The following is a 23851-nucleotide window of genomic DNA, read 5'->3' as shown; positions in this document are numbered from 1 at the left end:
TATTAATATACCATGGTCAGACAATACTGAGTAAACTCTTACCAATATACCATGGTCAGACAATACTGAGTTAACTCTTTACCAATATACCATGGTCAGACAATACTGAGTTAACTCTTTACCAATATACCATGGTCAGACAATACTGAGTTAACTCTTTACCAATATACCATGGTCAGACAATACTGAGTTAACTCTTTACCAATATACCATGGTCAGACAATACTGAGTTAAACTCTTTACCAATATACCATGGTCAGACAATACTGAGTAAACTCTTTACCAATATACCATGGTCAGACAATACTGAGTAAACTCTTTACCAATATACCATGGTCAGACAATACTGAGTAAACTCTTTACCAATATACCATGGTCAGACAATACTGAGTTAACTCTTTACCAATATACCATGGTCAGACAATACTGAGTAAACTCTTTACCAATATACCATGGTCAGACAATACTGAGTAAACTCTTTACCAATATACCATGGTCAGACAATACTGAGTTAACTCTTTACCAATATACCATGGTCAGACAATACTGAGTTAAACTCTTTACCAATATACCATGGTCAGACAATACTGAGTAAACTCTTTACCAATATACCATGGTCAGACAATACTGAGTTAAACTCTTTACCAATATACCATGGTCAGACAATACTGAGTTAAACTCTTTACCAATTTGGTCAGACAATACTGAGTAAACTCTTTACCAATATACCATGGTCAGACAATACTGAGTAAACTCTTTACCAATATACCATGGTCAGACAATACTGAGTTAACTCTTTACCAATATACCATGGTCAGACAATACTGAGTAAACTCTTTACCAATATACCATGGTCAGACAATACTGAGTTAAACTCTTTACCAATATACCATGGTCAGACAATATATGAGTAAACTCTTTACCAATATACCATGGTCAGACAATACTGAGTAAACTCTTTACCAATATACCATGGTCAGACAATATACTGAGTAAACTCTTTACCAATATACCATGGTCAGACAATACTGAGTAAACTCTTTACCAATATACCATGGTCAGACAATACTGAGTAAACTCTTTACCAATATACCATGGTCAGACAATACTGAGTAAACTCTTTACCAATATACCATGGTCAGACAATACTGAGTTAACTCTTTACCAATATACCATGGTCAGACAATACTGATTAAACTCATTACCAATATACCATGGTCAGACAATACTGAGTAAACTCTTTACCAATATACCATGGTCAGACAATACTGAGACTCTTTACCAATATACCATGGTCAGACAATACTGAGTAAACTCTTTACCAATATACCATGGTCAGACAATACTGAGTAAACTCTTTACCAATATACCATGGTCAGACAATACCATGAGTAAAACTCTTTACCAATATACCATGGTCAGACAATACTGAGTAAACTCTTTACCAATATACCATGGTCAGACAATACTGAGTAAACTCTTTACCAATATACATGGTCAGACAATACTGAGTAAACTCTTTACCAATATACCATGGTCAGACAATACTGAGTTAACTCTTTACCAATATACCATGGTCAGACAATACTGAGTAAACTCTTTACCAATATACCATGGTCAGACAATACTGAGTAAACTCTTTACCAATATACCATGGTCAGACAATACTGAGTAAACTCTTTACCAATATACCATGGTCAGACTATACTCAGTAAAGTAACTCTTTACCAATATACCATGGTCAGACAATACTGAGTAAACTCTTTACCAATATACCATGGTCAGACAATACTGAGTAAACTCTTTACCAATATACCATGGTCAGACAATACTGAGTAAACTCTTTACCAATATACCATGGTCAGACAATACTGAGTTAAACTCTTTACCAATATACCATGGTCAGACAATACTGAGTAAACTCTTTACCAATATACCATGGTCAGACAATACTGAGTAAACTCTTTACCAATATACCATGGTCAGACAATACTGAGTAAACTCTTTACCAATATACCATGGTCAGACAATACTGAGTAAACTCTTTACCAATATACCATGGTCAGACAATACTGAGTAAACTCTTTACCAATATACCATGGTCAGACAATACTGAGTAAACTCTTTACCAATATACCATGGTCAGACAATACTGAGTAAACTCTTTACCAATATACCATGGTCAGACAATACTGAGTAAACTCTTTACCAATATACCATGGTCAGACAATACTGAGTAAACTCTTTACCAATATACCATGGTCAGACAATACTGAGTAAACTCTTTACCAATATACCATGGTCAGACAATACTGAGTAAACTCTTTACCAATATACCATGGTCAGACAATACTGAGTAAACTCTTTACCAATATACCATGGTCAGACAATACTGAGTAAACTCTTTACCAATATACCATGGTCAGACAATACTGAGTTAACTCTTTACCAATATACCATGGTCAGACAATACTGAGTAAACTCTTTACCAATATACCATGGTCAGACAATACTGAGTAAACTCTTTACCAATATACCATGGTCAGACAATACTGAGTAAACTCTTTACCAATATACCATGGTCAGACAATACTGAGTTAACTCTTTACCAATATACCATGGTCAGACAATACTGAGTAAACTCTTTACCAATATACCATGGTCAGACAATACTGAGTAAACTCTTTACCAATATACCATGGTCAGACAATACTGAGTAAACTCTTTACCAATATACCATGGTCAGACAATACTGAGTAAACTCTTTACCAATATACCATGGTCAGACAATACTGAGTAAACTCTTTACCAATATACCATGGTCAGACAATACTGAGTTAACTCTTTACCAATATACCATGGTCAGACAATACTGAGTAAACTCTTTACCAATATACCATGGTCAGACAATACTGAGTAAACTCTTTACCAATATACCATGGTCAGACAATACTGAGTAAACTCTTTACCAATATACCATGGTCAGACAATACTGAGTAAACTCTTTACCAATATACCATGGTCAGACAATACTGAGTAAACTCTTTACCAATATACCATGGTCAGACAATACTGAGTAAACTCTTTACCAATATACCATGGTCAGACAATACTGAGTAAACTCTTTACCAATATACCATGGTCAGACAATACTGAGTAAACTCTTTACCAATATACCATGGTCAGACAATACTGAGTAAACTCTTTACCAATATATCATGGTCAGACAATACTGAGTAAACTCATTACCAATATACCATGGTCAGACAATACTGAGTAAACTCTTTACCAATATACCATGGTCAGACAATACTGAGTAAACTCTTTACCAATATACCATGGTCAGACAATACTGAGTAAACTCTTTACCAATATACCATGGTCAGACAATACTGAGTAAACTCTTTACCAATATACCATGGTCAGACAATACTGAGTAAACTCTTTACCAATATACCATGGTCAGACAATACTGAGTAAACTCTTTACATATACCAGGTCAGACAATACTGAAAACTCTTTACCAATATACCATGGTCAGACAATACTGAGTAAACTCTTACCAATATACCATGGTCAGACAATACTGAGTAAACTCTTTACCAATATACCATGGTCAGACAATACTGAGTAAACTCTTTACCAATATACCATGGTCAGACAATACTGAGTAAACTCTTACCAATATACCATGGTCAGACAATACTGATGTAAACTCTTTACCAATATACCATGGTCAGACAATACTGAGTAAACTCTTTACCAATATACCATGGTCAGACAATACTGAGTAAACTCATTACCAATATACCATGGTCAGACAATACTGAGTAAACTCTTTACCAATATACCATGGTCAGACAATACTGAGTAAACTCTTTACCAATATACCATGGTCAGACAATACTGAGTAAACTCATTACCAATATACCATGGTCAGACAATACTGAGTTAACTCTTTACCAATATACCATGGTCAGACCATACTTATGAAGGAACGTTAAGACAAGTCAAGAACACTAATTTTCAAATTGTGATGAGTCCCAGTAAAAAAATATATATATAGGGTTCTCAAAATGTTGGTGAGACCCACAAGAAAATCATGAGTATAACTGAGTCCAGTGAATCATTAAAGGGATAATTCAGTCTAAGAGAATATTAACATTTACATATATATTGGTAATAAACCAGTTCTAATGAAAATTAGATAAGTTGGGATTTACTGTGATATGCCAAAAAAGTCCATGGTGGTGAGTGTGTGTGAAGTGTTCAAACTCGCTTGCTGTCTGTCATTACACATTGTGGTCGGATGTCTTATGTGCCAAACCCTAGCCCTTGCCAATGTAGTAAAGAATTGTTTTGTCTAGAACTACTCAAATCGCTCTTACAGTAGTGTGTTTACGTTGTTAGGTGCATGTTCTTATCTAAATATAATTTCGTCAACTCCTCAGTGGTTATGTATTGCATTTGACTAACGTACATGACTTTGGTTAGGGTGTGTGTACAGCATACATGTTATACCTGCTTAATCGTATTGATCAACAATTTGGAATTTCAACGGTATCAATCAAAAAACTTAACAATGTCATGGAATTTGTCAATATTTCTTGTTTTATGTTTCATAAGGAATATAGAACAATACATTTATGTTATATTTTGCTTCGTGGTTATGTAACAGAATTAGCCTCATTGAATTGTACCTTTAAATAAATCAACTTCTTTCATGTGCAATGCACTTTAAATTTTTGCGATCTAGATAAATTTGCGAAAGCAAATCAACAACTCAATTATATTTAATGATGTTTCAATTAAATGTTTAAATAATCATAAAGACTGATCTTTGGAAACTTAAATTGAAAAGAAAATCACTTGATTTAATAACAAGACAAGAACATTCCTCAGTTATGGGCACAGAGATTTGACAAGAACATTCCTCATTATGGTCACAGGGATTTGACAAGAACATTCCTCAGTTATGGGCACAGGAATTTGACAAGAACATTCCTCAGTTATGGGCACAGGGATGTGACAAGAACATTCCTCAATTATAAGCACAGAGATTTGACAAGAAAATTCCTCAGTTATGGGCACAGAGATTTGACAAGAACATTCCTCAGTTATGGGCACAGGAATTTGACAAGAACATTCCTCAGTTATGTGCACAGAGATTTGACAAGAACATTCCTCAGTTATGGGCACAGGAATTTGATTTGACAAGAACATTCCTCAGTTATGTGCACAGAGATTTGACAAGAACATTCCTCAGTTATGGGCACAGGAATTTGATAAGAATTCATGACACCTACAATCCATAATCCATCTTTGCATATTACAGAGTTCATTATGTTGTTAGTGAAACTCATCATTTTCTCCTATAAGTATGATGTTACGCGTACATGCGCCTTCAAACAATCGACTTCAAAATCAACACCTATCTGCAAAGGCAGATTACACTGTGAAATGCAATTAGGGAATATGGTTATCGAAAAAAAAAATTGCCTGAAAAGCCTAGATGGGCAAAAACGCTATAGCTACAGTATTTTGTACCTTCAAAATATAACCCTACAGATATGATGCAGTAAGAAAAGAAAAATAATATGATTGTTTGTAGTTTATCACTCATTTTAGGTAGATCTATTTATCATAATGTCTTTGTAGATGTTTTTAATTGTGATTATTATAATATAAAATATTCAAGTAAAATTACAAGGTGTAGATCTGCATTACGTACATCCTGAAGTTTGTGTATTAGTAACTATAAACAGTATTATGTACAGAAATCTTTACTACGGTAATATCCATCCTGTTATTAATGGCTCATGTCCATCCTGTTGAGTATGGAAGTCCATCCTGTTATGTTACCCATATATATATTCATAAAATATTCATAATCTAAAATTAAGCTTATAGTACATAATTTAACTATACTAATGTATACCATTGTACCAGAATCAGAAAAGGATCAATATAGGCACTGCCTGTGTAAAATATTTTAAATTTATGGATGGTCATCCTGTTACGTACATGTACATATGTATGTCCATCCTGTTACGTAATTAACTGTCCCTCCTGTAATGGACATTTGATATTATCCCAATATTGGAAACATTATTCTGTTTAAGCTTATCTGTATTTAAATAGTTTGTGTACTTTTACCTAAAATTGAATTTTTGTGCCAAAAAAAATTGTTGTCTGAAAAAGGCCTACCTATATAAATGTCATGTGTATAAATGTACACATAGAGATAGCTTGTAAGTTAGACCTACATTTCATGTGATCATGATCCTTTATATTTAACGTTGAATTGAAGTAAAAAGATGCCAGGTAAGTTTTTTTTATTTTTTATGTAAATGTGCACACAATACATGTTGGAACTTCCTGGTCTCAGATAAACGATTATGACCTAATTCTACAGGTACAATAGTAGTTTATTTTTTTATCTAAAACTTCCAGGGGTAGAGGTATATGTAGCCTAGAAGTTGTTTTTATAGATTTCTTATCATCTTACCACTTTGCAGTTCTGTCATCAATACCATTAGCACACTTCATTAACCATAAATAGTTGGACTTGTTTTAATTACTGTTTGTCTACATATGTAGATCTCTACTGCACTGTATTGTTTTGGGGGGTTTTGTTATCTCTCATATTAAAATAGCTGGCACAGATTCTTATTGATAAATGGTCAGACTCCAGTTACTTATCCTTCAATTTTACTGTATAGTTACTTTATCTGATATGTTTTGTCATGCCTTAGGCCTATAGTTAGACCTACATGTACTATAACTATCCGAACGATCAGTAGACCAATGCCTAGAAATGAAATAGGCTATATACTTGATCATGTTCACATTTCTGTTTACTAAAGTGACAACAGTTGGAACTTTAGCTAAAATCTAAAAAATTACATTTAGACAAAGGGTTAATGGCCAGAGATATAAATAGGTTACGTTTGGATGGAGATCGTGATCCAAAATGTGTCAGTGACTCATGTCAACAATCCGTGTAACGTTATAACATTGTTGACACCAAGATAAATGTATCGTGACGTAAACGTATTCCCTTATCAAAATAAACAATGACGCTCTCTATAACTTACGCTCTCTGTTTAGAGAATCCCATCTGTAACAAAATGTCCCTGTCCGACTTGGATTTTTGGCGTTTGATAGATTCATCTCTTCTGTGCCTCGTCGGTAGCACACCCGAAGCCATCTTACTTCCTTAAATGGAAGGGAGACAACTCTTTTCAAAGCTCCACAACAGACTAAAGCCTTGTTAGCTTGATTCTTTCCTATCAAATATTTACTATTAGTTTAGCGCTATATGGCGTTGTGCTGGTCTGTTTGATAAGCTAAAATTACATTTAAACATAGTAATAATTAATCGATGTAAATTTGGTTATATGCCACTTTGAAGAAAAAAATAGTTGGAACTTTTAAGAAATTATTGAATACTAAAATTGTGTACGTTCAAGCCCATATATATATATACAATCAATATTTTTAAATGTAATAATTATTTGGAGGGGGGATTATATATAATAATAAAATCAGAAAGACTAAAATGAAGACGATGATGATGACGATGGTATGATGATGGTGACGATGATACCATGATGATACCATGATGATGATGATGATGATGGTAATGTTTATCAATTTGATGATGATGATGATGATGATGATGGTGATGATGATGATGGTGATGATGATGATGATGATGATGATGATGATGATGATGATGAAGATGATGATTATGATGATGATGATGATGATGATGATGATGATGATGATGATGATGATGATAATGATGATGATGATGATGATGATGATGATGATGATGATGATGATGATGATGATGATGATGATGATGATGATGATGATGATGATGATGATGATGATGATGATGATGATGATGATGATGATGATGATGATGATGATGATGATGATGATGATGATGATGATGATGATGATGATGATGATGATGATGATGATGATGATGATGATGATGATGATGATGATGATGATGATGATGATGATGATATGATGATGATGATGATGATGATGATGATGATGATGATGATGATGATGATTATGATGATGATGATGATGATGATGATGATGATAATGATGATGATGATGATGATGATGATGAATGAATCAAAGGATTCAAGTAGGTACTTTAAAAAGCTGCAGAAGTTATCTACACATGACTATACATTTTACTTTGAAAATACAATATAATGAATACATACTACCCATTCCGCATAGAAGGTACATACTGTAGATACCCCGCTTTGGTTCGTTGTATATCCTTTCCGTCCCGTGTTTCAAAATTCCAAATTCCACAAAAGTCTTGAGTTGCTGAAATCCAATGAATCCATGATTTTCAGTAACCAACGCCACACTCCTCAATCCTTATTTATATCCTTATTCAAGCCCGATGATATTCTACAAGTTTCCAGATTTTCTAGAAACTTTTATGAATAATTTACAAACTAAATTAGAACGTTTTAGATAGAATTAACACTACACTGTTCAGTGGTAAGAGGCGTGACCATCGCTCCCTACCAAAGGCGGTCTGATTACTGTACAACCACAGGCGTTTGGCTCTATAAACATTGTTCTTCCTATATATGCGTGTATTAATGTATTACATATACAGAAAGAGAAAAATGTCTATAGAGTAGAGCCAAACGCCTGTGATCCAAATCATTGGTTCGACATTGTGCAGCATCCGCAGTACTGATTGGGAATTAAAGTTTAATTATTTCCATTGCTCGGGAGGAGATGATAAGTGTAGTATTAACGGTATCACTAATAACATTCCGGGCTCTCCAGATCACCCAGCTAGTTTTACATTTTGCCAAAAATAAACGCCAATTCGGTTAAGTTAAAACTTTTTACTACGATCCATGATACATGTGAAATTGCATTGAACAAATTATCAACAGCAGAGATAGACTAAACCCGGTCGTTTGGGCAAGGACCTAAAATACACTCAAAAGGGTACTATCGGCGAGTTCAACATAAAAAACTCGTGATCTGCATGGCTCAGCTAATATTTCATGTCAAGAAGGAACAAAGTGGGGGGAAATGATGAGTTCCCGGAGAAAAAACAACCGACCTACTGTCAATTTCCTGACAATTGTCCCTTGCAGGCACATTGAACGAAAATAATTAACGCATGTACCGACCTACTGTGTTTTCCATCTGGATAGAGGACTACATTACCTGTAGAAATCTTTTGAGTTGTACAATATTGCAGCAAATGGACAATATTTAACATGTCTCTGTAAGCGGGAGGTTTAATATTTATATACCGACTATATAGCGTCGGGTTAAGGTAGACAGGTCAACAGATACAACGACTACATTGTTGTCTACAAGATTGTTTGCCAAATGTGGTTACAGATCTGTAGTGGAGTGACCATTGTTTTAATAGGTGCGATCTAACAGATAGCCCGTCCTGTATTGAGAGGCAGTCGGCTAGCACATGTCTATACCCACAGCCTGGGACGTGTACGCTAAAACTCTGAGCTGGAGACCATGTTGTATACATGTATCTACAAAAAGGTCTATTGAAACATCCACAATGTAAAGACAATGCTATTTACATTAATCAATAAGTGTTATAGTACCTCAGGTCCAGGCGAAAGGTTCGGATATTGTCTTAGCGAGTTTGATATTAAATCTAATCTTGTCATAAAACAAATATTTATAAAAGTGTGAACTCTCTGTCAAATTTTAATAACCTTTCTACGCGGGGACACGAACTCTTATGTTTTTCTGTGACGTATGGAATATTAGAAATTTTTTATATTATACGTGAATAATTTTGACGTCATTTTGTTGTTGTACGTATATTATAATATCAATAAATTTACATTCAGATAAATAACACTTGTGTATTCCAATCGCTACATTGGGAATTAGATATGTGCAGTTACTCACTCAATGAATTCCGAAGTACATGTACCCCGGGGGTGAGTTTCGGATTGTGGACAAAATTTGATAAAAGTTATGATAAAGCACACACATTGAGTATTACATGTGTTTTATTTGTATGTGTGGATTATACGGACACGTGTTGGTTGTGATGGGTGACACCTAACCCCCAAAACATATCTCGACATCAGAAAAAATAACACAACTTTCTTCCATGTACGGAAGGTTTTGAAGGAGTTAGGAAGATTCACATTATTTGTTTGATGGAACCATTGTAATGCCACTGTTGTCAAAGCAACGATAAACAAACTACAATCAGGAATAAGAGATTTAATTGGTGAGTAGAAATTAATATTTTAAAAGAACTTCTGAATTATCGAAAATTTATGTTATTATCTCATTCTGACGACTTACGACCTTATGTCAAAAATTTAAGCATTATATATCCGGCGTTCAAACCAACGTTATAGCAAATAGTTCCCTTTACAGCGGGGTTGGTTTGCTTTCATTAAACAGCCAGGGTCATTAAAGGACATGCCATGTTTAGGAGGCAGATGAAAGCCATTATACCAAGAGAAAAATAATCGACCTTCGGCAAGTACTTGTCAACTGTCCCACATAGAATTCGAACTCGCGACTCAAAGGTGGAGCGCTTGTGGTAACATATCTGGACATCTTAATTACTCGGCCACTGTATAGCCTACCTTCTTATTGAAGTAAAATAAGAGCTATCTTGTGTGTCCGTACAGATTTAACCTCCTCGTCCGGAATTAGTGATGACCCAAGTGTTTGTATGTACAGCAAAATCTATGGTTAGGATCGACTCAGTTGTTCGCGTGTACAGTAACACCTGATAAGCTTCGATTCATTTGTTCGTATATGTACAGTAAAACCTATCATTAATATCCCAAGGGTTAATATGTAATATACCGCAGACTCCCAAAGCATATACATATTTTCACGCACCACAAAACATCGAAAAACAAAGGATGCTGTCCTTTTAAACTGTTAATAACACGTTAATCTAATTAACCAAAGTTTAATCAATCCAGTACTTATATTCACCCCTGTGGAATACCAACCCTGAAGGCTGTGTGTGCGACTACAGATGTGACAGGGAGATTGGTCCTTTATTGTACATTAATTCAATAACGGTAGACTATCTAATGGTGGACTGTGTAGCTTTGAAGTTGGACTTCGCATTGTAATTTTCAAATGAAGTTTCTGCAGACCTGCGATTGGTCATTTTTCCCATGAATTGCCTTCAGTTTTGCTATGACAATATTCCTGGGTGGGCATAACGACAGAAGCATGATAAAGCTCCTAGTAAAACCTCTAACTTCTAGATGCATTCTTCAAGAAAAGAAAACTTGTAAGTCAGAACTTAGAAGAAATGCGTTAACACAGTACGAGTCCATTTTTCCTTCTATCTATTCCCACGGCAAAATTAACTCACGTTGTCAACTTCCTAGACAGAAACTTGAAATCACTTGAAGTTATGTTACTATGTAAATATATAAGGGCGACTCGATTTGCATTTGACTTATTCTAATTTTATTTCATTTTTTATTTCAGAGGAGTCACCCAGAAACGTCATAATTCAACGCCATGTCTTCTCAGCAGAGTCGCAAACAGCGGGCTGACGCTTACCTACAGAGGACCAATATTGATCTCCTTAATTGTGTAGACGAAATGAGACTCAAAAGAGACGACCTCCAGAAGGACATTAAAAACCTCAAGGACGAACAGTCCAAACTTCAGTATGATCTTGGAATGATGACCACGCAACTAACTAAAATAAACGAAAGCTTGTGTAAAAAGTTAGTAGAGCGCGAGAGATTTGATAGTTTGATTACTGACTATGAAACTGCTTTTAATCAGATAGTATCTGGGTCGGAGTCACTTCTCGCCAACATGCGCAAAACTCTAGGTTCAATCGCTCCAGAATTCCTGACATGCGGGGAAGATGCCGATCAGATTTCTACCACTTCCCGAAGATCAAAGTCGTCCAGGCAGTCACATAGTAGCGTAGGCTCGCATGCGCATACACGTACCGACATGTCACGTGGGACTTCGTTGCCACGTGTAGATACACGTGCATCTGACTCGAGATCAGACATTCAGACAGACAACCGTGTGGAAACTAGGACTTCCCAGTCAAAGGGAGAACAATAGCAAAGCATTCACTAGGGGAGGGAAGTAGTGTTTGTAGAAATTTTTATATCAAATATACGTTGACACACGAGCATGAATGATGAAATTGAGTTTTGAACATGTAATTTACATTAAAGTAATTCTTTGCACATTTTGTACTATTTAAGTGTATGTTATATTTTCGTTAACTCCCGCCATTGAAGTTTTTCGTAATAGCAATTATTCGGATTGAACAACAGAGATTTTTTATGGAGTAAATGTCAAAATGCGAAGGCAGTATAGTATAGTTATTTAGTTATTGTAAAATTTCATTACTACCCATGGGACACATTTAAGAACAAAGAACACAGCAATCCATACACTGTTAACGTTTTTATTTATTTCGTCCATGATAATCAAGTTCATGGTAATACAAACGAATTAATACTTCGGAAACAGATTATATTTGTATACACAAACACAAGAAAATATTGCACAACAGAGAGCTACTATAAGGTATGTTAAGACGAATAATAAACAGATGGTAATCGTTGATGAAGTTTAAAGGATGATAAACAATAATGTGATATTTCTGTATTTACAACATAATACTAAAATGATACATAGGATTACAAGTTTACTTGTTCATAATGATAACGCTAACGTATCGATTAAAATCAAATGCCTGGTGCTCTTGACGAGTTTTCATTTTTTATTCTAAATAGAACCTAGCCATTACAGAAAAGGTAATTTTCCACAGTAGCCTATCTCATCGTCGGTTATCGACGTTACCAGTCTACGTTTCCGATGACGCAGCCCATGTTTAATAATATAAGCAAGTTTAACAGACTAATGTTAATGTGCCCCACGGACTCGGTTATAACCGGAACAAGGTCATAGCAAACCCCATCAATCAATCATTCAAGCACATATTATTTTGTGCCACATACGTTTGCTCCTGCAAGTTACGCCAGTTATATTATCCTGATGTCCAAAAACCTAGACCATAATAAGCAACGTCCATCTTACAAAAATAACCGCCAATTCAATCATGCATTGTCCTGGACCAAGCTCATCACATATTGTTCAGGGCAAGGCCCATAGCACAATGGTAAAACTTAAATACATATCACATATTATATAATATCCTGATCCACGCCCATATAACATATACAAGACTATCGCACAACGTTGGCCTGAGCAACGTCTATCACATGTGCGTCCTGAGTCTGAACCAAACTCGTCGCATAGTTTTAAGTAACGTCTATCACATGTGCGTCCTGAGTCTGAACCAAACTCGTCGCATAGTTTTAAGTAACGTCTATCACATGTGCGTCCTGAGTCTGAACCAAACTCGTCGCATAGTTTTAAGTAACGTCTATCACATGTGCGTCCTGAGTCTGAACCAAACTCGTCGCATAGTTTTAAGTAACGTCTATCACAGTTTGTCTGCATGACACTGGGCTATCACACGTGCGATCATGAGACACGACTTTCACATATAATTTTTGGACCACGCCCATTAGGCCCATAGGCGGTTCTGAGACGGGCTACGCCCATCGCACGATACTTAATGATACGCCCATCAAAAATCCATGTGACCTGACTACCACACGAAGTTCCACAACAATAGTAAATACGTTTTAATCCTTAGTCACACGTAATAGTCGAACACACGTATGGAGAGAGCAGCGTTGGAGAATGTTGTATCCTCTGTGACCTTGACCCCTGAACTTCCGTGTAAGTGACCGAAACAGTGAAGCTTTGGCCTACAACAAATAAATGCGTCAAAATTAAATAAAATCAACCCGCCTAACAGGAGATAAAACGATCTTGGGCTACCATCTTTTCATGTTTTCGGGAGAGAGAAAGAAAAAAACAAAAAATGAAGTTTGCTCATCTCATGTAGAGGTCTGGTATCTGAGAGCATTTGGACTGTATTATGAAGTCTACATACCTTACTCTGTTTGATATTGTTTCTCGAAGTCTTTGGCATCCCTGATGGAATAATCCCTCGTGTATTTTCGAACAGACATCGCACGTGCCCCTTCTTCTCCTCCGGAAGAGCGAAAAGCCCTCTCTGCGCATATCTTGAACACCAAACGGAGGTATGTGTGTCACCAGTACGTCGGTTTCTGTAGGAATGTCGTTCCAGTGATGTTCAAACTTTCCCCATTTTCTCACAAAAGCTCGGTTATAAGATTTCCAATTATATGCTGTCCATGGAGATCCATAAAAATGTATTCCTTCGACAGTAATACCAGAATCTTGTAAATACGTCACTTCCGGTAACATCTTTTGAACATCCTCTTGTTTCCGTCCCGCTATCGCCATGTCATGGTTACCAGCGACAAATATTTTATGTTTGTGTGGAACTTTACTGAAAAAGTCATTGATTTGTCTAATGTGTTCATTGTAGTCTGGGGTCTTGGCAACTCGTGACCAGCCGATGGTGCAAAAATCTCCGGAATGGACGAGTATGTCCCCGGCCGGAAGTCGTTTTAGGTACTCGGCGTGATGTAAATGTGTGTCTGATACGTGCACAATCCGGACTCTCTTCTCCCCATCACCGATTTTTATTGGGGTTACGTCATCTTCCGCCATTTTGTTTTAAAATATTTGAATGATTGGTGGGAGGTCTATCTAAAAATAAAAAGACAAATCACAATAAGTTGCAAATCAAGTCGGTCTATCAACAGAGATTTGTGAATGAGACACAATCTTACAACAACAATTAAAACAGTAGCTATCAAGTGAAGGTAAACTACCAGAAACATATTATACATAATATGCAATTTTACCTAGTTTTTCGAAAATCGGGCATTCAAAACCGGAAGTGGGTTTCAGGCGCGGATCCAAGGGGAGGGGGGGGGGGGGGGCCGGCGTACGCCCCCCCCCCCCCCCCCCCCCCCTCCGGCGCGGATCCAAGGGGAGGGGGGGCGGACCCCCCCCCGCCCCCCCCCCCCTAAAATAGGAGAGAGAGAAAAAGAAAAAGGAAAAAGAAGGGAAAAAGAAAGAGGGGAAGGAAGGAAAAGAAGGGAGAAAGAAAAAAAAGAGGGAGAAAGGGAAAAAATTAAGGAATTAGATAAAGAGTGAGAATTAGACAGAAAGCTCAATTTCCTACCTTTATCGTTTGATGTTATCATTTTAAAATCTAAATGTATTCGACTTTGTGGTACATACATGCATGAACATACTTGTATCCAGGCACAATGGAATAATTATATTATTTTTTCGTGTAAGTTAAGGTTTTATCTCCATCGCTTAAAAGGTACAATGTAAATCCCTTCAAGTATTTACTTTTTCCAAAAAAAAAACGATAAAATCCCAATATATTAGATAATTTATTGTCATTAATATTCAATATTGACAGGTTATATCTCGATATCCTTAGCAATAAAAGAAAAGGGGGAGGGGGTGGGTGGAAGGAATTGTAGCTGGCCATGAGTCTTCGCTGGTTGACTATATGTCATGCCCTTCGTTTTCCAGGTTGTAAATGATATATTACACATTTTTGAATCAGCATTAAAGTCCTGTATTAAATCCGACTATCAATTCACAAATGTGTGCGTACTTTCAAAACGCCAGTTACAAGATCACTACTGACGCCGAATGCTTCTAGAAGCCTTTTATTTGTCCTAAGAAAATGTGTGTAAAGAAAAAAGTGGAATGCGACAGAAAATGAGAGCTTCTAGGGTCTGGGTGCACCCCATGGCCAGATGCCTTCCTTTTTTGTTTCAATAAAAACATTTCTTAACGATAATGTTATAAGATAGGCAAACGATGTTAAAAAATTAATGCACATGACAAAAGGCTCCCTATTAGAAAACAGGATGATAGCAATGGTTCCTGGCACCGTATGGCCATAGACAAGACCACTAGCCTTCTTTTCTTTCGTTGTCCAATACACGAATTATGAAGATTGTGTAAGTTATGGAAAATGAATTATCTAATCTGACAGATAATGTATAAAAGTAAAAGCTTATATCGTTAAAAAAGTTCACATACACTTTCATTAGTCCTATAAAAACCTTCAATAGGCGACCCCTAACTGCAATATTGTAGCTCAAAAGACTTTTAGACTGAAAATGGTGTCTTCTTTAGAGCTACAATTGTTCCCTTTTACTTTAAAACCTTCAAAAAAGTATGAAAAACTGTGCCGGAGTGATTTTCGGAGGCAGTGCTCCACTGCGATACATAGGGACCAATTCGTACCCGGCCTAAAGGCATAGTAGGCCGGGTACGTATATTCGTTCTAGGCGGCCCCCAGACCCCCATCCTTTTCTTTGCTTCGTGCCTCTATGAATAGATATTCAGATTTTAGGCAGTGCAATTCTGTAACTTTATATTCAAAATATGACATTAGACGTCAAAAATAATAAACGAACATTTTTACATGGCTTCAATTATTTTTTGGAAAAAGTGTACATTTATTCGAGGGCTTCTGGGGGCCTAGGCGGCCCCCACCCAGACCCCCGCCCTTCTTCGCTTTATGTCCATATAAATATTAAGATTTTGATATTGCAATTCTGTAAGTAAAAAAAATTAAATCAAAACTTCAAATAAAAAATATGACACTTGACACGAAAACCATAAATAAACATCCTTAAATGGCTTCAATTATTTTCTGGAAAGTGTGTTATTGAAATCCTCAGAATGCAGGATTTTGCACCATTTATTCGAGAGCTTCTGGGGGCCTAGGCGGCCCCCAGACCCCTCGCCTGATTTGCTTTGTCCCACGCCCCCTCTAACCTCAAAACCTAAATCCGCCACTGGGTTTTGTTTTATTAATAAATAAGTAAAAAAAAATTTCTATCCAAAATCGTACTCAAACCATCTGAAAATTATTGAACTGATACAACATATCAAAGTCATTCTTCTAAATTCAACTATTTAAGAGTTTATCTAAAAAGACCTAAGCACATACAGAGGTACATCTGCCGATCGTAAAAATGGAGGAGTTGCCAATCTCTATGTATATATGTTTCTGAAAATACGCGCACGTGGTAACTCAAAATGAGGCGGCATGCAAGATGAGGCGAAAAAGTCTAGTACGGGTCTATCAATATTTCGAAATACAGAGAAAACGAAACCGGTTTATATCAAAACATGAGGCAGCTAATGATTTTCAATAGACGTTTAAGCCTAAGTTTACACTATGAACATGAATACTGTATTCATCGATATCGATGCCGACTTCTTTGAAATGACGTCATCCTCGATAAAATTACATCAGCTGTTTTGAAACAGTACTAAATAAAGGAAACGTAAATCCTATTTGATCGTAATTGACTTCCTGTTATTTTTCTCTAATTCTGATTATATGTGTTATATAGTCATATTTTCCGTTATCATAGGCACGCCCTCACAAGCACCGACGGTTCGATGGGTCTTATACAAGAAGATAAAACACGAAAATACCGCAGTCTCCCAAAACACGCACCTCGCACTTCCCACACGCTATACACTGCATACATCGGAGGCCGTCCATACAAACAAACAAACATACAAAAGCTCGACGGGTACCGCCTTTGACTAAGAAGACTAAATTATATTCTGATAAAATGTCTTATATATGTATTACTTTTGGTTGTTCTTGTTTATATCCGTAGTTTAGATATAAATAAACGTAATAATTGGACCTAGTCTACCGGATAGTCTTTATAATGTACTTATGTAGTCTTTATAATGTAAACTGTCCCTGTGGGTAACGGATCACTTTACGAGTTACTCCCCCTTAACTATCGCTCATAGACGTTGCATTTTATGCATTTCCTCCATATTCTGTGTACATGTGTTACAAACATTATAATCAGCAGGAATACATCCTATTCTGTGTTTGTGTAATATTTGTTGTCACACACATGAACATGTCCCGCATTGGTTGATATACTTGTGTTACTTTAGCAAGTATTCTCTCTTGCCATGACGACGTAAGTGAATTTATAATTTACACGCCTACTTTCACAATATACATGCCTAGCCGATCCTATGGCATATATACGAACCAATGCGACCTACATTTACGTTTTTATCGTATCTCCGTGGCTGAAACACGATCTCTGATTAACGTATATACATAAGAGTCGTCCTGATATCATTCTATACATGTGTTTCCCAGATCTGTACATGCCTTGTGTACATATTAGCGCCAGAAGAAACTCGATTGTCATTACCAATAATTGTGGAAGTATAAATCTATGATAAACGTAAATGATAAGAAGACTTACCTGTTCGATACAGATCTGGTATGGTCTGTGTTGTTCGATTCCTGTCCTAGTACTGATCTATACATATTGGTATTTTTATATTTAAATCTGACTCATGGTACAGTTTACGTGTATAGTTTAGAGTAAATTCTAAAAATAGCCACAGCTATATTGACATACACCGTTCATTGTGTATATATATATGTACATGTGATAAGAATGTATATATCACTGATTCACTGTATGGTAAGAATTTGGTAAATAAATCTTCAGTAATATCACTTACAGGTTATGATAGTCCGCTAAACCTGCCTATATTATTATTATATTATTATTATAATATATAGGCAAAAAAATGATAATACTAATAATATAGACGGATTTAGCAGACTAAGGTTATGAAACAGAAGCACGTAATAAAGCGCATAAAGAAATCGATCGATTCATTATTATGGGAATTTAATTGTTTAAAATAGAAAAAAAGAATTTAGTCAACAAGGAGATTCATAAAAAATTCGAAGATGGCGAAATGGAAATTGTAAAATACATGCATTAGAGAATTCATTTTCAGAAGACAAATAAAAACACTGTATGAATTTATGCAAAGTGATATTGACTGACACATGGAATGCAATAGGTAAATACTGGTTAATTAAGCTACATTGTATATATCATGTGATCATATATGTAAGAAAGTCAAATGCTTATTTCTAGGTGATCTAGAAATGTTTATAAAATCGAAGAAAAGGAAGATTGTATCAATAGATTATGCTCAGAATATTTACTCAGATAAAAAGGATTAAGGAATGAGCTACAGAATGCGAGGCCAGTGAATTCAGATTGAAAGAAATCGTAATAAATTAGTTCAGTATAAATGATTCACAGAATGAAGGCACCAATAAATCAAGAATGAGAAAGAATAAGTGAATGATTGGAATTTTAAAGAGAATATAGAAAAACAAATGGGAATTAGAGCCCTCTAGCAAGAGGAAAATAATGTACGGATGCTGAGTCCAGGGCCCCAACCCTGGCAGTCATCTGTACTTATCATGTCTGGGGAATATTTTCTATTTTTTTTTTTTTTTTTTTTTGCGTTTTGTATAACTTTGTTGAATCTAACTCTGTAATTCTACTAATGAATACTGGTACATTTATAAAATTTGGTCCTTTACTTTGGAAAATCAATTAGCATAGAAACTCCATAATAAGCCTTATTACAAATTGTAAACAATAATCGATCTACGGCAACAATGCGACAGTGAAATATTCTATCACAGTGTATATGGTGTAAAATGGTTATAATTGGACTTAGTTGAAGACCGGATTCATAACAGACATTTCAATACTTGTATTTTGAATAACCAGCTGTCATCGGAATTTTGCTGAGAATTTTGTTTTTCTTTCTCCAAAGTAGATTTTAATTTACAATAATGTGTACAAATGTGGTATCTAGAAGGAAATATTTTGACGCCAAATATCTATTCAGATTTGTTCATATTCTATTTGATTGCACTACTTCGGCTTTAACTGGAGATATTAACTTTCAATCCCCAATGATCTTATACGTCTAAAGTATCTTATCCTGTAAGGTGTTGTATTAATATACGAAACTATGGTGTTTTAAACAGACAAGCTTTAACAATATTGGTTGTAACTCGAGCAGATTCATTTCCACATGGAAGTTTTTTTTCTTCAGATATTGAAAAAATGAAAAGTTTCAGGAACATGTCTTACATGCTATTAATGATTGTCTGAAGAGGATATTCAACACTGTCAAAGCGCCTGCCATGCAAGCTGTTTAAGAGGAATGTGAACAACTCAAGAATGACATTCAGGCCAGTGTGAAGGTCAAAACTCAGCAGCAGCCAATGTAGACCGAATCATCTGTCTCTAAAAATGAGCTCCTTTTCTTTTTGTTGTCGTTTATTGACAATAAAAATAAAGCGAGCTCATTTTAAGATACCGAATGAGCCGAAGATCCTTATTTCTTTAAAATAAATTTCAGCTGACGATAGCTCGCCACAGTAGACTAACAGATAGATACATATTTTAGCTGTTAGCAGAGTATGGACTGCTATTTCTAATAAAGTACTGAAGAGATATATCTCAAAGATTGAAATACAGATCCTTATAACAACTCCATACGATAGAGAATCTGACAATATCCCATTAAGGGTCATCTTCGGATGACCTTTACACCACGTGTAATTCAGATCAAATGCTTTCTCTGCACGTTGCTATATCAATAGACAACGCCATTTCGCCCCAACATATATGTACATATACGATAAGCTTTGTTGTGGCCTTTGGGCGAGATGACTACGTACACGGAAATAGTTCTGACAGATTTTCAAACTATTTCGTCCCCTGAAATTCACTGTCAAAATTTTGCCAGCAGCACTTTGATTGGCCATTTCCAAAGGTTGACTGGATATGACCCCCTAATGGGATTTTCTTAGATCCTCTGAGGCTCTTATCCAACGTAATGATAATAAGGATCTGTATTTTAATCAGATTGAAATTTCACATGCAGGTTTCCCTAGTGCCCTAGCTATGCATATTGTATTTTGGGACCGATTGGTGAACAAGATGGCCGACAGGCCGCCATCTTGAATTTTGATAGTTGAAGTTTGTTACTGCTATTTCTCAGAAAGCACTGAAAGGATCTGTCTCAAATTTCTCTGCAGGTTCCCCTTGGGCCCTAGTTCTGCATATTGCATTTTGGGACTGATCGGTGAAGAAGATGGCCGAACGGCCGCCATCTTGGATTCTGAGAGTTAATGTTTGTTACCGCTGTTTCTCAGAAACTACAGAAGAGATCTCTCTCAAATTTCATATGCAGGTCCCCCTAGGGCCCAAGTTTTGCATATTGCATTTTGGGACCGATCGGTTAACAAGATGGCCGACAGGCCGACATCTTGAATTTTGGTACTTGAAGTTTGTTACCACTATTTCTCAGAAAGTACTGAAGGAATCAGTCAGATTTATATGCAGGTCCCTAGAGGGTCTACGATGTACATATTGTATTCTGGGAGCGATCGCTGAAGAAGTCCACAAGGCCGACAGGACGCATCTGCAGATATATTGTACAATGGCTTTATTAGTTAATAAATAAATAACTAACAGAATGAATCATAAAAATTTATTATGTTTTCATAGGCTATTTACCAGATAATACACATTTAGATGTTTAAGGTGTGCTATCACCCATTTTGATCACTATGGTATGAAGCAACAACACCCTCTACAACACATACCTTATTAATGTATCTTTTTACAGTCATAAAAATTCAATAAATGTTTATATTAACTTCAATTAACAGCCAAGGTAATACATATACATGTATGTGTATATTCAGAATTTTTAGTGCAATTCATCAATTCAGGTATTTATAAATGCCCTGTCCAGCACAACATTCTTTTGTTATATAGATACTTCAATATTAAGAATTTTCTAGTACAAGTACAACTGTTTATAAATACATGTACAACGTAAACAATGACAATGGACAAACATTTAAACCATTCAACATCATGGTCTTTACAGGAGTGGGTAATTAGTTTATGTGTTGTTATATATTGCACATTTCAGAGTGAGGGATATTGAAATTCCTGATACATGTACCGGTATATCATATACATGTACATTTTCACAGTACGGTAATTTATTTCATCATCTAGTTCATATTCTACTTTTCCTTTTTAGTTGGTATTTGTTTGCATTTTACTGCAATTAAATTTTTGCAATTTATATCTTTTGCAAAATACACCAAATTTGATGTAAAAACACCAAATTTGATGTAAAAATAATAAGTTGGTGTAATGTATGATTTTTTTTTTAATTTAATGATCTTTGAGAGAACAATATTGATAATTGGTAAATGAAGTAATATAATATCAGTTTACAATAAATTACCGGTAATGCAAAGATACATGTTATAACATACATAATACTCTCTCTGCTATGTAAATTTCTGGCCATGGTCTGGCAATCTTATACATGATACAATTTGTACCAAGGAAGTTAAATTAAGGTATCAATAAATACTTAATCATTAATTCCCCCAAAATGTCAAAGCAAATGTTTAATCCTTCCAAAGAATAAAAGAAAATTGTGAAATATAGTTTTATATTACAAATATACACTGTATTGCAATTTTATTTATCAGGGGGGAATATTGAAATGTATTCATATTTGCTAAAAATTACCCAACATGTTCATGACTTGATGATTTTGATCATAACCCTAAAACTCAACAGTCTATATAATTGATGAGCAGTAGTCACATCAGTTTTTATTGAAATTAAACAGCATCATTGGTTATGGTTAAGATCATTGACAACATGATATCACAGCTGAATAGCCATATCATATAATAATTGTAATAATTAAAGGGTATGTAAATAAATGGAATAAAAAACAAGGAGGTCTGAAGCTATAACACATCAGGAAAGATCAGTTGTGAGTTCCTGGTAATGGCACCAGTCCTCCACAGTTCACTTAGGCACTGAATCTGAGTACCATACTCTTCATGTAGCTCTGTAAAGCTCTTGTGTCTTAATTCTGTTGGTTCGTCATAGTAGGCATTATCAAAATTCAGGAGCTGTCCAGTTTTTGATCCATTTGATTCTAAAGTATCATTTGCAGAGGAATTAAATGGATTGAATCTCTGGTTGGAAATTCTTCCTTGAACACCATTGGAGGAATCCTCATCTATTGTCAATCCTAAAAGGTTGTGAAAATCGGAATCACGAGAATCGGCTGAAAAACTCTGATATCGAGAGGATACCATTTTACTATCACGCTTAGCCTGTGCCACAAGTCTTTCCTGTGTCTCTGAATTCATTTCCTCGATCTGTTGTTGCAAGTCTGCAACCATCAACTTCATGTAGTCATAACTTGCACATGCTAACACTTTCATCCATGCTTCCATTTCTTCCTGTGTGTCTGCCGCCAAAGTGTAGGTGCGAGAGTGACTTCCTGGAAACACTATCTGGAATGTAAATCCGTCTGTATTCTCGGCTAACTCTATTGTACAGCCCTCTAATACAATCACCCCTATAGGCTCTTTGTCCGACCTCCTTTCGTAGTAGAACAAGAGGTTACCTTTTAACACAAACCATCTCTTCTGAAATCCCTTGTTTACCTCCCCTTTCTTCAGCAATGGACCTTCCTTGTCTGCAGGTGCCCCTGATCCCGCAAATTTTACCAAACTTTTCTCGTTGATTTTCATTATTCATGAGAAGTGCGATACCTTATTTATATAGCACTAGCAATATGTCCATCCAAACCCGCGTATCGTTTTTGCACTCGGACCGACTGTGCAGACGAGACCTCACTCCTTTTGATTTATGACAGAAGTTCCATGATGGACAAACGATATTTATTGTCCATCCGATTGATTTTTCAGTGTAACATTGCAAATATGTTCACAATACTTATAATCACATCACCCAAAATAGTACTTCAGGTGAGAAATGCAGTGCAGACGTCAAAACCACAGGTAGGTTTCCTCATCTCAATCATCCACAACCTTGTTCAAATCCTCAGTTACAAAGCGTCT

General features: G+C 35.8%; 4 protein-coding genes across 5 annotated transcripts in view; 1 reads left to right on the top strand and 3 right to left on the bottom strand.

The window, feature by feature from the left end:
• The window catches only part of LOC138332269 (ubiquitin-associated and SH3 domain-containing protein B-like), a 32017-nt gene extending 23642 nt beyond the window's left edge, over positions 1-8375 (bottom strand). The window contains exons 1-2 of one of the 2 annotated variants that reach the window (XR_011209802.1): positions 8253-8374; positions 7098-7218 (exon numbers count right to left, since the gene is read on the bottom strand). Coding sequence is in view for 1 of the 2 variants with exons in the window: in XM_069280291.1 (XP_069136392.1) it covers positions 7098-7218; positions 8253-8277 (146 nt within the window). In the remaining variant the exon portion in view is untranslated. Of the gene's footprint in view, positions 1-7097; positions 7219-8252 lie in introns of both variants that reach the window. The other variant, XM_069280291.1, reaches the window with a different exon arrangement.
• A 1644-nt stretch (positions 8376-10019) lies between these two features.
• Positions 10020-12253, top strand: LOC138332267 (microtubule nucleation factor SSNA1-like). Its single transcript, XM_069280288.1, has 2 exons — positions 10020-10282; positions 11521-12253. The coding sequence occupies exon 2, from the start codon at positions 11554-11556 to the stop codon at positions 12118-12120; it is 567 nt and encodes a 188-aa protein (XP_069136389.1). The 5' UTR covers positions 10020-10282; positions 11521-11553; the 3' UTR covers positions 12121-12253.
• A 205-nt stretch (positions 12254-12458) lies between these two features.
• On the bottom strand, positions 12459-18435 carry LOC138332266 (UPF0046 protein C25E10.12-like). The gene is made up of 3 exons (XM_069280287.1): positions 18309-18435; positions 14036-14721; positions 12459-13847 (listed from the first exon to the last, which is right to left on the bottom strand). Exons 2-3 carry the CDS (start codon positions 14680-14682, stop codon positions 13733-13735), a joined length of 762 nt encoding a protein of 253 aa, XP_069136388.1. The 5' UTR covers positions 14683-14721; positions 18309-18435; the 3' UTR covers positions 12459-13732.
• Positions 18436-21415: 2980 nt separating this feature from the next.
• Positions 21416-23832, bottom strand: LOC138332265 (sesquipedalian-1-like). The gene has a single exon (XM_069280286.1). It carries the CDS (start codon positions 23519-23521, stop codon positions 22724-22726), a length of 798 nt encoding a protein of 265 aa, XP_069136387.1. The 5' UTR covers positions 23522-23832; the 3' UTR covers positions 21416-22723.
• Between the last annotated feature and the right edge of the window lie 19 nt (positions 23833-23851).

This window comes from Argopecten irradians, chromosome 9 (genome assembly GCF_041381155.1).
Source record: "Argopecten irradians isolate NY chromosome 9, Ai_NY, whole genome shotgun sequence".
Lineage (NCBI taxonomy): Eukaryota > Metazoa > Mollusca > Bivalvia > Pectinida > Pectinidae > Argopecten > Argopecten irradians.
Note: the sequence above shows the minus strand (reverse complement) of the source record. Positions and strands in the feature narration are given on the sequence as shown.

Bases quoted from the DNA above. Each gene is read 5' to 3' on its own strand.
- LOC138332267 (XM_069280288.1), top strand. From the start codon at position 11,554: ATGTCTTCTCAGCAGAGTCGCAAACAGCGGGCTGACGCTTACCTACAG.
- LOC138332266 (XM_069280287.1), bottom strand. From the start codon at position 14,682: ATGGCGGAAGATGACGTAACCCCAATAAAAATCGGTGATGGGGAGAAG. The intron at 13,848-14,035 runs GTATGTAGACTT...TATTTGTTGTAG, and splicing joins ACAATATCAAACAGAGTAAG to GCCAAAGCTTCACTGTTTCG.
- LOC138332265 (XM_069280286.1), bottom strand. From the start codon at position 23,521: ATGAAAATCAACGAGAAAAGTTTGGTAAAATTTGCGGGATCAGGGGCA.